At 43.2% G+C, this 12,300-nt stretch overlaps 1 protein-coding gene across 14 annotated transcripts in view; it reads left to right on the top strand.

Moving 5' to 3' along the window:
- Positions 1–12,300, top strand: part of ADD1 (adducin 1) — a 91,134-nt gene that overhangs the window by 49,991 nt on the left and 28,843 nt on the right. For all 14 annotated transcript variants that reach the window (XM_027545185.1, XM_027545186.1, XM_027545184.1 and 11 more), the window contains 2 exons: positions 1,623–1,785; positions 8,578–8,729. In XM_027545185.1, coding sequence (XP_027400986.1) covers positions 1,623–1,785; positions 8,578–8,729 — 315 coding nt within the window. The remainder of the gene's footprint in view (positions 1–1,622; positions 1,786–8,577; positions 8,730–12,300) is intronic.

The following is a 12,300-nucleotide window of genomic DNA, read 5'->3' as shown; positions in this document are numbered from 1 at the left end:
AAGGTGGGATAAGTAGGACTTGCTGATGGACGTGGAGGAAGAGCTGAGAGAGGGAACGAAAGAATCAGGACAACATCTAGACCTGGCTTGAGAATAAGTAACTAAGTGAACATCACTGAGGAGAGAGTGAAGAAACTAAACTTTCAACATCGGGTGTGTGCCAGGCACCATGCGGGGCACCGGGGGTGTTGCGAACACAGTCAATGTTAGAGCGCTGCTGACCCACGTGCCCTGTGGGGTCCGGAAAGAGGAGGACACTAGAGAAAAGGCTGGTAAGTCCGGAGGTCCCTGGGTAGTGTGGACCCAGTGTTGGTGTTTGCGTTTTAGGAGCTGCAGCCAGGGGTGGGAAGGCCCTCTCTGTGCGTGCGGATGCCAGCAGTTGGGGGCTGTGAGAGGGAACCTGTGAAGTTGCCTTCAGGATTCTCTGTTCTCCTCGGAGTAACCATGGAAGTCATCTGCTCAGAGTGGGCACGGGGAGTGGTGTAGAGGAGTAGATGAGGGAGGCGGTAGAGAAGCTGGGAACGCACTCAAAAGGGTGCGCTCAGGCCAGTGCTCATGAATAGAAAGGGTGAAGAGTTGAATTTACCTGGGGCTGGGATTTTGCCAGATGAAATGGCAGGGAGTCAGAGCTGTAAGCAAGGGTGTGCTTAGAGTGTTAAACCAAGGGCCTCAGCTGAGTGAGGGGACGATGCTGGCTTGCCATGAGGTCTTAGGACCATGATGGGGTTGAAAGGAGGGTGAGCTAGACACTAGGAGAGGGTGTGTGGAGAGCACGTGCTTGGCTCCGAGGTCAAAGAGGGGCGCAGTTGCTAGGAATGAGGAGGTCTCGGGCATGAGGGTGGAAATAGGCCACAGTGAACTGAGTGACGTGGTCACTGGGGAGAGGCTGTCAGAGGGCTGAGAGGCGGGAGTGTGGCTGTTGGACCATCAGGAGTTAGGACCAAGCCAGCAGACGAGCTCATTGCTAGTGACTGCTTACTGGGACCAGAGGCTGGGATCCAGGTGGGTGTTTCCAGGCTCACTGCTCACAGCTAAGCTCGGCCCTGTATTGCACATACGGCTCATCCAGAATGCTGCTGAGACAGACGGTCGGTCCCTTGTACTAGGGACTTTTTCTGTTTGCATCTCCCTTACTAAGCTTTAAGTTCCTTGATGACAAAGCAGTTTTTTTCCCCCCAGTATCTGTATGTTCTCAGTGCCTGCTGTCTTTAATTTTTTGGCCTTTCATGTTGAATGTGTGCATAGAATTACATTGTAAGGCGACTGAGTGTATTTAATCAGTTCTCTTCTGTTTAAAATGTAGACTGTTACCTCTTTTCCCTTTTATTGGTAATACTGGAATGAACATCCTTACGAATAAACCTTTGAGCACATCTCTGATTAGTTCTTTAGAAATGATTCCTAGGAATAGAGTGTTTATTCAGATTGTTTAGCTTTTACCTTGTTAAATTACTTTTCCAAAAAGAATGTACTAATTTCTGTTCCAAGCAGTGATATGTGAGAATACCCATCTGCCTTTGCAGCAGTGGATGAAAACAAAACAAAAAAAAGTTGATCTGTGTGATAGTGAGCCTTGCTGTGTGTCTCAAGGTGTCTCATTGTTTTAATTTGCCTTTTATTAGGCTTTCTGTGAAGAATTGGAGTCAATGATACAGGAACAGTTCAAGAAGGGGAAGAATCCCACAGGCCTGTTGGCCTTGCAGCAGATTGCAGATTTCATGACCACAAACGTACCCAATGTCTACCCGGCAGCTCCACAAGGAGGGATGGCGGCCTTGAACATGAGTGAGTACTTTCTGACTGTGCACATGCTCTGCGTTTTCCAGGTCGAATTTCCTAGGTCTTTGTTAAGTCAAATAGGTGAGCACTCATAGTGTAACGCATGGAATTGAGTTTTGTTTTTCTTTTAAATTGAACTTCAGTTATAATAAAAGATAGGCCTGAAAATATCTTAACTCTGTGTTAGTTGCTCAGTCGTGTCTGACTCTTCTGCGACCCCGTGAAGTTTAGCCCACCGGACTTGTCTGTCCATGGAATTCTCCAGGCAAGAATACTGCAGTAGGTTGCCATTTCCTTCTCCAGGGATCTTCCTGACACAGGGACCAAGCCTGGGTCTCTGCACTGCAGGCGTCTCTACTGACCGAGCATCAGCCAGACTGCAGAGGGCTCCTTTTGTTAGGAGCCAGTGAGACTGTTATTTCTTAGGCAGATGGCTTTTTATTAATATGTGGCTTCTCAGACCCTTTGTGAATTAAAAAGAAAAAAACTCATCAGAAATAATGCTTGCGGAGAAGCATGTTGATTTTGCCTGAACTTATTTCAGCCAAGCCAGCCTTTCTTATTTACCATTCTTCACTGCTGTTTGCAAATGAACGAGAAACAGAGAAATTCCAATAGAAAGTCAGAAGGAAAATGTTGGGTGGGTACATGTGAGCACAGAATGGTTAGTTGTGCAGAGATGGCGCTTTGTTGTGGCTGTTGAATTTGTGAGCATGCACAAGGCCAGGTGGAGCCTGGGCACCCTGCAGGTCAGCTGTCTCAGCCTCCGTGCACTGTGCGAGAATCCGTTTGATGCGCTGGATAATGAGCTCTGACTGACTGAAGGGTTTGGTTTCCATTGGGTCACGAGCCACCTGCTGGTTTCCTGTCCGTTCTCTCTTCTTGGAAGTTAATTGACTTTCACGCAAGTGTTTGCATCGTTGATACCCACCGAGTGTTAAGAATCACACATGAGTTACTAACTCACACTTCCATCCCGAAGTCGAATGACAGTCATTAGGTTTCCATGTTTTCACATGGATTTCTAAGAGAGTCTAGTGATATTTATATGAATTGGATTATAAAGGACAATTAATATATTTACTCACATATTTTTTTTCTTTTATTTGCATTTATTTTTTGTGGCATTTGTTCCCAGGCCCTAAGTTTTTGCTTGTTCAGTTTCTTCTGGGGGATCTTTTTCTTCCGTGCAGCCTTCTCTTCTGGTTTAGGAACAGTGTACTCTTTTTTCCAGTAAGGATCATGTCAGTATGGCAGGGAGAACTCGTGCATGGGTTGATCCGACCATGAGCTCTGGAAGTCCTGGGGGCTTTGTTCACCTGGATGTGCTCAGTAACCAGAGACTCTGCATCGAGCACCTTAAGTTCAGCATCACTCCCTGCAGTTTTGAGCGGGAAAAACTCAGCACTCTTTCTGGGCCACCGACCCTGGATCCAGCCCCACTCTTTGGCCTGTGCGCACCTACCAATTCCATCGTTGTGATGACGTCAGAATGGCATGCTGCTTCTTTAAAGGGACATTTTTCAGATACTTTGTGGCTTTTCGGATATGCGTGCCCTTAATCGCTGGGGCAGTTTCATGACTATTCAAAGTACATGAAGATTTGAGCCTCTTGATTTGAATGATTTTGTGAGGTTTTTTGGATCAAATGAATAGGGAACCATTTTTAGAGGTTAACTCAGGCTGCTTACCAGAAAAGCATATATTGTCTACTAATAGACAGAAATAAAGGAAATTTTAATAGTGCTACACCAAAAAAAGAAGGAAGAAAAAATTCTAATTTTAATTGTATCTAATAGTTTGTCTCTTAAATATGAAATTTTTATGCAAATGTTAACCTTTGTTGTGGAATATAGCACATGTGGATAGCGTAGGACAAAAATATATATAATTAATGAATGGTTTTTAGGTGAACTCCTTTATAACCAATACCTTGGTTAAGATTTAAAGTTTTATCGGTGGCTCACCCTGCCCCTGTTAGCCCTCTTAAAAGGAATTAATCACCATCTTGACTTGAATGGTGTCACTGCTTTTCTTTGCTTTATAGTTTTATCACCCAAATGGTTATCCTTAAGCTTGATGGTTTGCTGCTGCTGCTAAGTCGCTTCAGTCGTGTTCGACTCCTTGCGACCCCGTAGACGGCAGCCCACCAGGCTCCCCCGTCCCTGGGATTCTCCAGGCAAGAACACTGGAGTGGGTTGCCACTTCCTTCTCCAATGCGTGAAAGTGAAAAGTGAAAGTGAAGTCGCTCAGTCATGTCTGACTCTCAGCGACCCCATGGACTGCAGCCCACCAGGCTCCTCCGTCCATGGGATTTTCCAGGCAAGAGTACTGGAGTGGGGTGCCATTGCCTTCTCTGGCTCGATGGTTTAGTGTTTGTCTTTTTTACTTATTGTCTCGTAAGTGTTTTTAAAGCTGCAAATTGCCCCTCTATCTCTCTTTTTCTCCTCACACTTTAAAGAAAATGGGATTCATTGACCTGTAGAGTTTACTGCAGCTTGAATTCTGCTGATTCCATCTCCGTGGTGCTAACACGTGCCTTTTGTCCTTGTATTTATGGTGAATTGGTAGCTGGGTCTGCAAGCCTGGGTATGTTTGGAGTCTGCTCTTTGCTGAGCCCACCAGGTGGGCGTCACTGCGTCCCGTCAGCAGGTGCGTACGTCTGCTCGTTGCCATTTGTGTTGCAGCAGCCGTGCGTGCTCAGTGCCTGGACCCATTAATTTAACGAAAGTTCCAAGATGGTGGTGTTTCAATTCTGTCATTCCTTCTTCTGTATTTACTAGTTAGAATACCTCTGTAAAGAGAAACTTCCCTGGGAAATGGTGAGTGAGCAGAAAGGGCGCTGCTTCGTTCTGTCACTCAGCACATGACTGCAGGGAGCTTGGTGCTCAGCCGCTCATGGATGGCCTGCTTCTTGGTCAGGGTTTCTTCCGGAGCAGAGCAGCCTCCTCGCTGCAGTCTACTGGGAATCAGCGCTTAGTCCGCACACAGAATGAAGCTTCCTCTCAGCTCTTTTGCTTACTCCATGGTACAGTTCATATAGGAAGAGTTCAGTTCAGTTGCTCAGTTGTGTCCAAATCTTTGCGACCCCATGGACTGCAGCACGCCAGGCTTCCCTGTCCATCATCATCTCCTGGAGCTTGTTCAAACTCATGTCCATCGAGTCGGTGATGCCATCCAACCATCTCATCCTCTGTCGTCCCCTTCTCCTCCTGCCTTCAATCTTCCCCAGCATCAGGGTCTTTTCCACTGAGTCCATCCTTTTCATCAGGTAGCCAAAGTATTGGAGCTTCAGCTTCAGCATCAGTTCTTCCAATGAAAATTCAGGACTGATCTCCTGTAGGATGGATTGGTTTGATCTCCTCACAGTCCAAGGGACTCGCAAGCATCTTCTCCAAAACCACAGCTCAAAAGCATATATTCTTCCGTGCTCAATTTTCTTTATGGTCCAGCTCTCTCATCCGTACATGACTGCTGGAAAAAAGCCTTTTTTTCCAACCCTTTTTTACCAAGCTATCTAGGTTGGTCATAACTTTCCTTCCAAGGAGTAAGCGTCTTTTAATTTCATGGCTGCAGTCACCATCTGCAGTGATTTTGGAGCCCCCAAAAATAAAGTCTGACACTGTTTCCACTGTTTTCCCATCTATTTCCCATGAAGTGATGGGACCGGATGCCATGATCTTCGTTTTCTGAATGTTGAGCTTTAAGCCAATTTTTTCACTCTCCACTTTCACTTTCATCAAGAGGCTTTTTAGTTCCTCTTCACTTTCTGCCATAAGGATGGTGTCATCTGCATATCTGAGGTTATTGATATTTCTCCTTTCCTATTTTGTGTATCTTAAATACATAATTCATTTTCTTGGAATTTGAAGACAGTGTTTCTGTATAAGTTACTTGATTTCTTTCCTTGATGGTTGCCTTTTTTTTTTCTTTAGAGTCCAGAAATTTTGCCAGACAGTTTTCTCAATAATGTGCCCTTCTCTTCCGAATCTGTTATTTTCAGAGTGTTTTCTTGAGTTAGTTTTTAATATTTGTTCTGTTCACTTGCTTTTGTTTCCTGGTATACCCACTGGATTTTGTTTGTTGGATTTTTTTTGTCTTAACTGTCACTTTTTTTCAGGTCTTTTTTTTTTTATATTACTTTCTTCATTTCTTTATGATTTAAAAAGTTTTTCTTCTTTCTCACCTTTATGCTCCTTTTTAGTATTTATTTTTAAAAGTGTTTTTCATTTATATCTAATTACGTTTACATTCCATCCCTCATTTCTGAATTTTTCCAATTATATTAAAATTTTTTCATACCTTCCCTAGTGGCTCAGATGGTAAAGAATCTGCTTGCAATGCAGGAGACCTGGATTTGATCCCTGGGTTGGAAAGGTCCCCTGGAGAAGGGGATGGCAACCCAACTCCAGTATTCTTGCCTGGGAAATCCCATTGACAGAGGAGCCTGGTGGGCTATAGTTGAAGGGTTGCAAAGAGTTAGACATGACTGAGCAACTAATGCTTTGACTTTCATTATTAATGCTTTTCTTTATTTTTTATGAAATAATAGGTTATAGTTTTCATTTGTTTTGTGGACATTTCTTTCTTGTGTGCTTTCATTATGTGTAGGAATGTGATTTTGTTCCTTTTTATTTTAATAATTTTTGTGTGGTATCTGATCATGGTATTTTTCTGTTTATTTTTACATTAAATTAATTTTCCTGGAGGACTCTGGTTCAGGAATCGTGACTCTAGGGCTCCCTCTTCTGTTGTTTTTGTGAAGTGCTGAAATATGGCAGCTTATTCAATTCTCCTTACTCTTTTTATCTGGATCTTTTCTTTTGTTTTCTTTTCTTCTCACTCCCACACTCCCCGCCCCTTTAGAGAGTCCTGTGCTATTCACTTTGGGTTCCAGTTTCCACAGATTATTTTCTCTGTACTTTTGCTTGAGACAGTTCATAATTCCTAATTAAAATCAAATCAGCAGTATATAACAGGGAAGATCCCCTGGAGGGAGGGCATGGTGACCCATTCCAGTATTCTTGCCTGGAGAATCCCATGGACAGAGGAGCCTGGCAGGCTGCAGTTCGTAGGGTCACAAAGAGCTGGACATGACTGAATTGACTTAGCAGACAGTATATAACAGGGATAATTATGTCATGACCAAGCATGATCATGCAGTCAAATACTTTCTTTTTCTTCCTTTCCAGTGTGTGTTTTTATTTTCTTCTTTTTTTTAATTTTTATTTATTTATTTTCTTGCCTTATTTCACTGGTTAGAGTCCCTAGTATGGTATTTATTAAGAATGCAGGAGTATACATACATCCTTGCATTGTTCTGATCTTAGGAGTGAACATTGTCATCATTTTGTTTGATATTTTTAGTAGTTTTTTTGTATATGTCCCTTATCAAATTAAGGTTATTCCCTTCTATGCCTAAATTGTTGAGAGCTTTTACCCCGAATGAATGTTGAATTTTGCAAAATACTTTTTCTGCATCTGTTAAAGTGATTCCATGATTTTTCTATTTTAGTTGATTATATGGTGATTATATTGATTGGTTTGTGAATACTGAGCCAGTCTTTCTTTCTGGGATAAACTCCCTGAGTTATGAGGTGTTACTCTTTTTATATGTGTATGTGTGTGTTTGTGCTCAGTTGTGTCTGGCTCTTTGTGGCTCCATGGACTGTAGCTCGACAGACTCCTTTGTCCATGGGACTTACCAGGCAAGAATACTGGAGTGGGTTGCCATTTCCTACTCCAGGGGAATCTTCCTAGCCCAGGGACTGAACCCACATCTCTTGTGCTTCCTGCATTGTCCCGTGGATTCTTTACTACTGCACCACTTTGAGAAGTCACATCCTTTTTATATGTTGCTGGATTATTTGCTAAAATTTTGTTAAGTATTTTTGGTCTGTGTTTATGAGGGATATTGGTCTATTTCTTCTTGTAATATCTTGTATTATAATGTTTTTGTGTGGTTTTGATATCAAGGTAATGCTGGGCCAGAGAATGAGTTGGGAAGTGTTCTGGAAGAATTAGTACAGAATTGATATTGTTTCTTCCTTAAGTGAGCAATAGAATTGACACCACAGTCATCTAGGCCCAGAGTTTTCCCTAGGGGAATGTTTTTTCTTGCAAATTCAGCTTAATGAATAGGGCTGTTCAGTATGTCTATTTCTTTCAGAGTGAACTTTAAAAACTTTCGTCTTTCAAGGAATTTGTCTGTTTCATCTAAGTTTAAAAATTTGCTGTCATAGATGTTCGTATTATCCTTTTAATGTCTGTAGGATATGTAGTGATATTCCCTCTTGCTTATTGGTAATTTCTGTCTTTGCTATGTTTTGTTGATGAGTCTGGGCTGGAAATGTATTTTATTTCCTTTTGTTTTTCCTTTTGTTATTTTTTTAACCTTCTCAGGATTAAATCAGCTATTCTCTATGTTTTTGTTTGATTCCTATCTGCTTGATCTTTATTGCTCTTTTTTTCTTTTGGGGCTTAATTTGCAGATTTATTAGGTAGAAACCTAGATCATTTTTAAAAACCCTTCTAATCTATATATTTAATAGTGTAAGTTTCCTCCTAAGTATTGCTTTACTGTGTCTCACAGATTTGATACTTTTTTGTTATTGATTTCTACCCTAACTTTTGTATTAATTTTGGGGAACATAGCCTTTATAAAATAGTCTTGGACATTTTCAAGACTTACCTCCTGACCCATTGTGGGAGGATTAGTATCTCAACTGTTTGAGTTACATTTGACAAGAAACGTTAAGACTTTGAATCTTTTTTTTTTTTTTTTCTTTTATATTCCAGGTCTTGGTATGGTGACTCCTGTGAATGACCTTAGAGGGTCTGATTCTATTGCCTATGACAAAGGGGAGAAGTTACTGCGGTGTAAACTGGCAGCGTTTTATAGGCTAGCGGATCTCTTTGGATGGTCTCAGCTTATCTACAATCATATCACAGTGAGTATTGAATGGGTCATAACTGAACGAAAAGTGGAATATTATGTGTCTGCACAACCTCTTTTCATTAAAAGAAAGAGGGAATCTGGCTGAGCCAGAGTAAGTCTTGGGATACCTTCCTTCTGATTCCTGACGGCACCGTATACTAATCGGAGATTTAGCCAGTTTGAATTAAAGTTATGAGGACAGTAGTTGTTTAAAACTCTTTTCTTGATGATAACCTAATAAATGAGTGTTAACCAAATTATAGGCAGTTCCTAAAGTTCTCTTTAAAGTTGCACCATAAAGAAGGCTGAATGCCAAAGAACTGATGCTCTTGAACTATGTGGTGTTGGAGAAGACTCTTGAGAGTCCCTTGGACTGCAGGGAGATCCAACAAGTCCATCCTGTAGGAGATCAGTCCTGAATACTCACAGGAAGGACTGATGGCTGAAACTAAAGCTCTGACACTTCGGCCACCTGATGCAAAGAGTCAGCTCATTGGAAAAGACCTTGATGCTGGGAAAGATTGAAGGCGGGAGGAGAAGAGGGCAGCAGAGGATGAAATGGTGGGATGGCATCACCGACTCAATGGACATGAGTTTGAGCGAACTCTAGGAGATAGTGAGAGACAGGGAAGCCTGGCATGCTGCAGTCCGTGGGGTTGCAAAGAGTCGGACACAACTTAGTGCCTTAGGGCAACAACAAAAAGTTGTAATGACTAAAATGCCAAGAATGAAGATATTTTCTTTCCTACTTTGACAAAAGCCTTCTGTCTTTCATACTTATTTCTTGCAACTATTCCAGTTAGCCATTTATCAACATTATTAGGACCTCTTGTTTTCTTCAGTTCATTCTTGCAGTGAGTTTTTACTGGGCACCTACTGTAACTATTTATTGCTCTGTACTGGGCATGCTTCTGACTCTGGGGATGTATCAGTAAAGGAGACAAGTCCTGCCTTTCTGGGGTTTTCCTTCTGTCTCTCAGCCCATCAGCCATGTTCTCTCCGTTATGTCCAGCCTGGCTCTCAGGGTCCATCATCTCAGTAACACTCTTTGCTGACACTGTGCTCTTCCTCCCTGTACCTGAGAAGCCAGATCCGGTTGTGCTGAGAGCCTCAAAACAGAGCCTGCTGGCTTTCTCCGTAGGTTTACAACCTCAGGCTCAACTAGACCCACACTGCTATCTGACAGCTGTTGGACGTTTCTCTTACAACCTCACTAAGATTTCTCCACTGTCTTTTCCTTTGTTCAAACCTCCTGACCCCTGCTCCCCACAAGTGACCATGTCGTCTTGCCAAGAAAATGGCACCTCTTTCCTGATGTTTGTTCCTGACCACCTGTTGCAGTGTCCTGACTCCTGCCTACAGGTCAGACTTTGTTTCCTGGCTTGGAATTCCATTGCTTCCTACTTTTTTTTAGATTCCTAATGCATTATGAAAGAGAAGAGTGAAAAAGCTGGTTTAAAACTCAACATTCAGAAAACTAAGATCATGGCATCTGGTCCCACCACTTCATGGCATATAGATGGGGAAACAATGGAAACAGTGAAAGACTTTATTTTCTTGGGCTTCATAATCACTGCACATGGGGACTGCAGCCATGAAATTAAAAGACATTTGCTCCTTGGAAGAAAAGCTATGAGAAACCTAGACAGCATATTAAAAAGCAGAGACATTACTTTGCTGACAAAGGTCCCTATGGTCAAAGCTATGGTTTTTCCAGTGGTCATGTATGGATGTGAGAGTTGGACCATAAAGAAAACTGAGCACTGAAGAACTGATGCTTTTGAACTGTGGTGCTGGAGAACACTTTTGAGAGTTCCTTGGACTGCAAGGAGATCCAACCAGTCCATTCTAAAGGAAGTCAGTCCTGAATATACATTGGAAGGACTGATGCTGAAGCGGAATCTCTGATACTTTGGCCACCTGATGCGAAGACCTGACTCTTTGGAAAAGACCCTGATGCTGGGAAAGGTAGAAGGCGGGAGGAGAAGGGGATGACAGAGGATGAGATGGTTGGATGGCACCCCGGACTCAATGGACATGTGTTTGAGCAAGCTCTGAGAGTTGGTGATGGACAGCAAAGCCCGGCGTGCTGTAGTCATGGGGTCGCAAAGAGGTGGACAGGACTGAGTGACTGAAAGGCAGCAGTGTGTTGTGAGGTTTCTGGCTTTCTCCCATCCCCTCCTTTCCCTCCCCTTTTCTCTCTTGTTTCTTGTCTCTCTTGTGGAGGTGATCTCTTTGTTTGAACCACTTGATCTCATCTGTTTTTTATAATTTCTTTCATTGAATATTTTAAATATATATATTTATTGTGGCAAATGTACCTCACACAGATATAAAAGAAGTTATAGTCTTCTGAGTACTTTTAACCCCTTGAAATAACCGGCATTAACAGGTATTTAGATGTATTTAGATTACCCTTTTCTGCACGTTTAACACACTCAGGAAATAATACTTAACACACGTGTGTAGGTGTGTTTTACTTGTGGTCTCATAACCACTGGTATTTAGTTCAGCTCTATTCTTTTTTTTTAATAGTTGCATTTTTTATTTTTTTAAAAACAATATTTATTTATTTATTTTGACTTCACCGTGTCCTTGCTGCTATGCAGGCTTTTCTCTCGTTGTGGAGAATAGGGGCTGCTCTGAAGTCACAGTGTGCGGGCTTCTCTCTGCAGTGGCTTCTCTCGCTGCCGAGCACGGGCGTGCGGACTTCAGTGGTTTCAGGTTGCGGCTCCGGAGCGCAGGCTCAGTAATTGTGGCATGGGGGCTCAGCGTGTGGTGTGTGGAATCTTCTGGGGCCCCGGGTTGAATCCATCTCCCCTGCACTGCACGGTGGACCCCCAGCCACTGGACCGTCAGAGAAGCCCTCTGCTCCACTCTCGACTCCGGAAAACAGTAGCCTTTATGGTGGTGGCCTGAGGCCCACCTCTGTGAGCAGGGCACTGTGCCTCTGGGCTGCAATAGGGATCTGTGCCAGAGAAACTGAGGCAACTTCCCCTGTGTCTGTTCTTTGCATTGCTGCAAAGTGAACCTTTGACAACTCGAATCTGGCCCTGTTGTATGCACACTGCCACGCTTGCGCAGTGCTTCCTCCACCTGGCACTCCCGCTTCGCCTCCCTGACGGCAGTTACTGTCGTCCACACTGTGCTTGCTTGTCGTCCATGTCTGTGTGTCTATATCAGCTCCACGACGGGAGCCTCTGGCTGTGTCCCTAGGACCAGTTCCTGTGCTGGGCACCTGAGGAAGGAACGCGGTGAACTCTCGGATGGAATGATGCAGTGAAATCTGCAGTTGAACTGAAATTCTGCTTCAGTAAAATTATGAAACAGGCCCTCCACAGCGTCTTTTGGTGTTTGATCAGTGGATCCAGTTAGCCTCCCACAAGTGCTGGCTCTCTTACTTGTGCCTGTGTGGAAATTGCTGGCCTCTGTGACTAATCATGTTTGACAAAATGCTTTGTGTAGAGATGTACTGCTAAATGGTTGCCTAAAAATTAGTTCCATGGAAACGTTGCAGCACTAATAGGAGCTGTGACCCTTGGCTTAATGCCACCTTACATCCTCTGGGTCTTTAAAACCTGTTT

The sequence above is a fragment of the Bos indicus x Bos taurus genome, chromosome 6 (assembly GCF_003369695.1).
Source record: "Bos indicus x Bos taurus breed Angus x Brahman F1 hybrid chromosome 6, Bos_hybrid_MaternalHap_v2.0, whole genome shotgun sequence".
NCBI lineage: Eukaryota > Metazoa > Chordata > Mammalia > Artiodactyla > Bovidae > Bos > Bos indicus x Bos taurus.
Note: the sequence above shows the minus strand (reverse complement) of the source record. Positions and strands in the feature narration are given on the sequence as shown.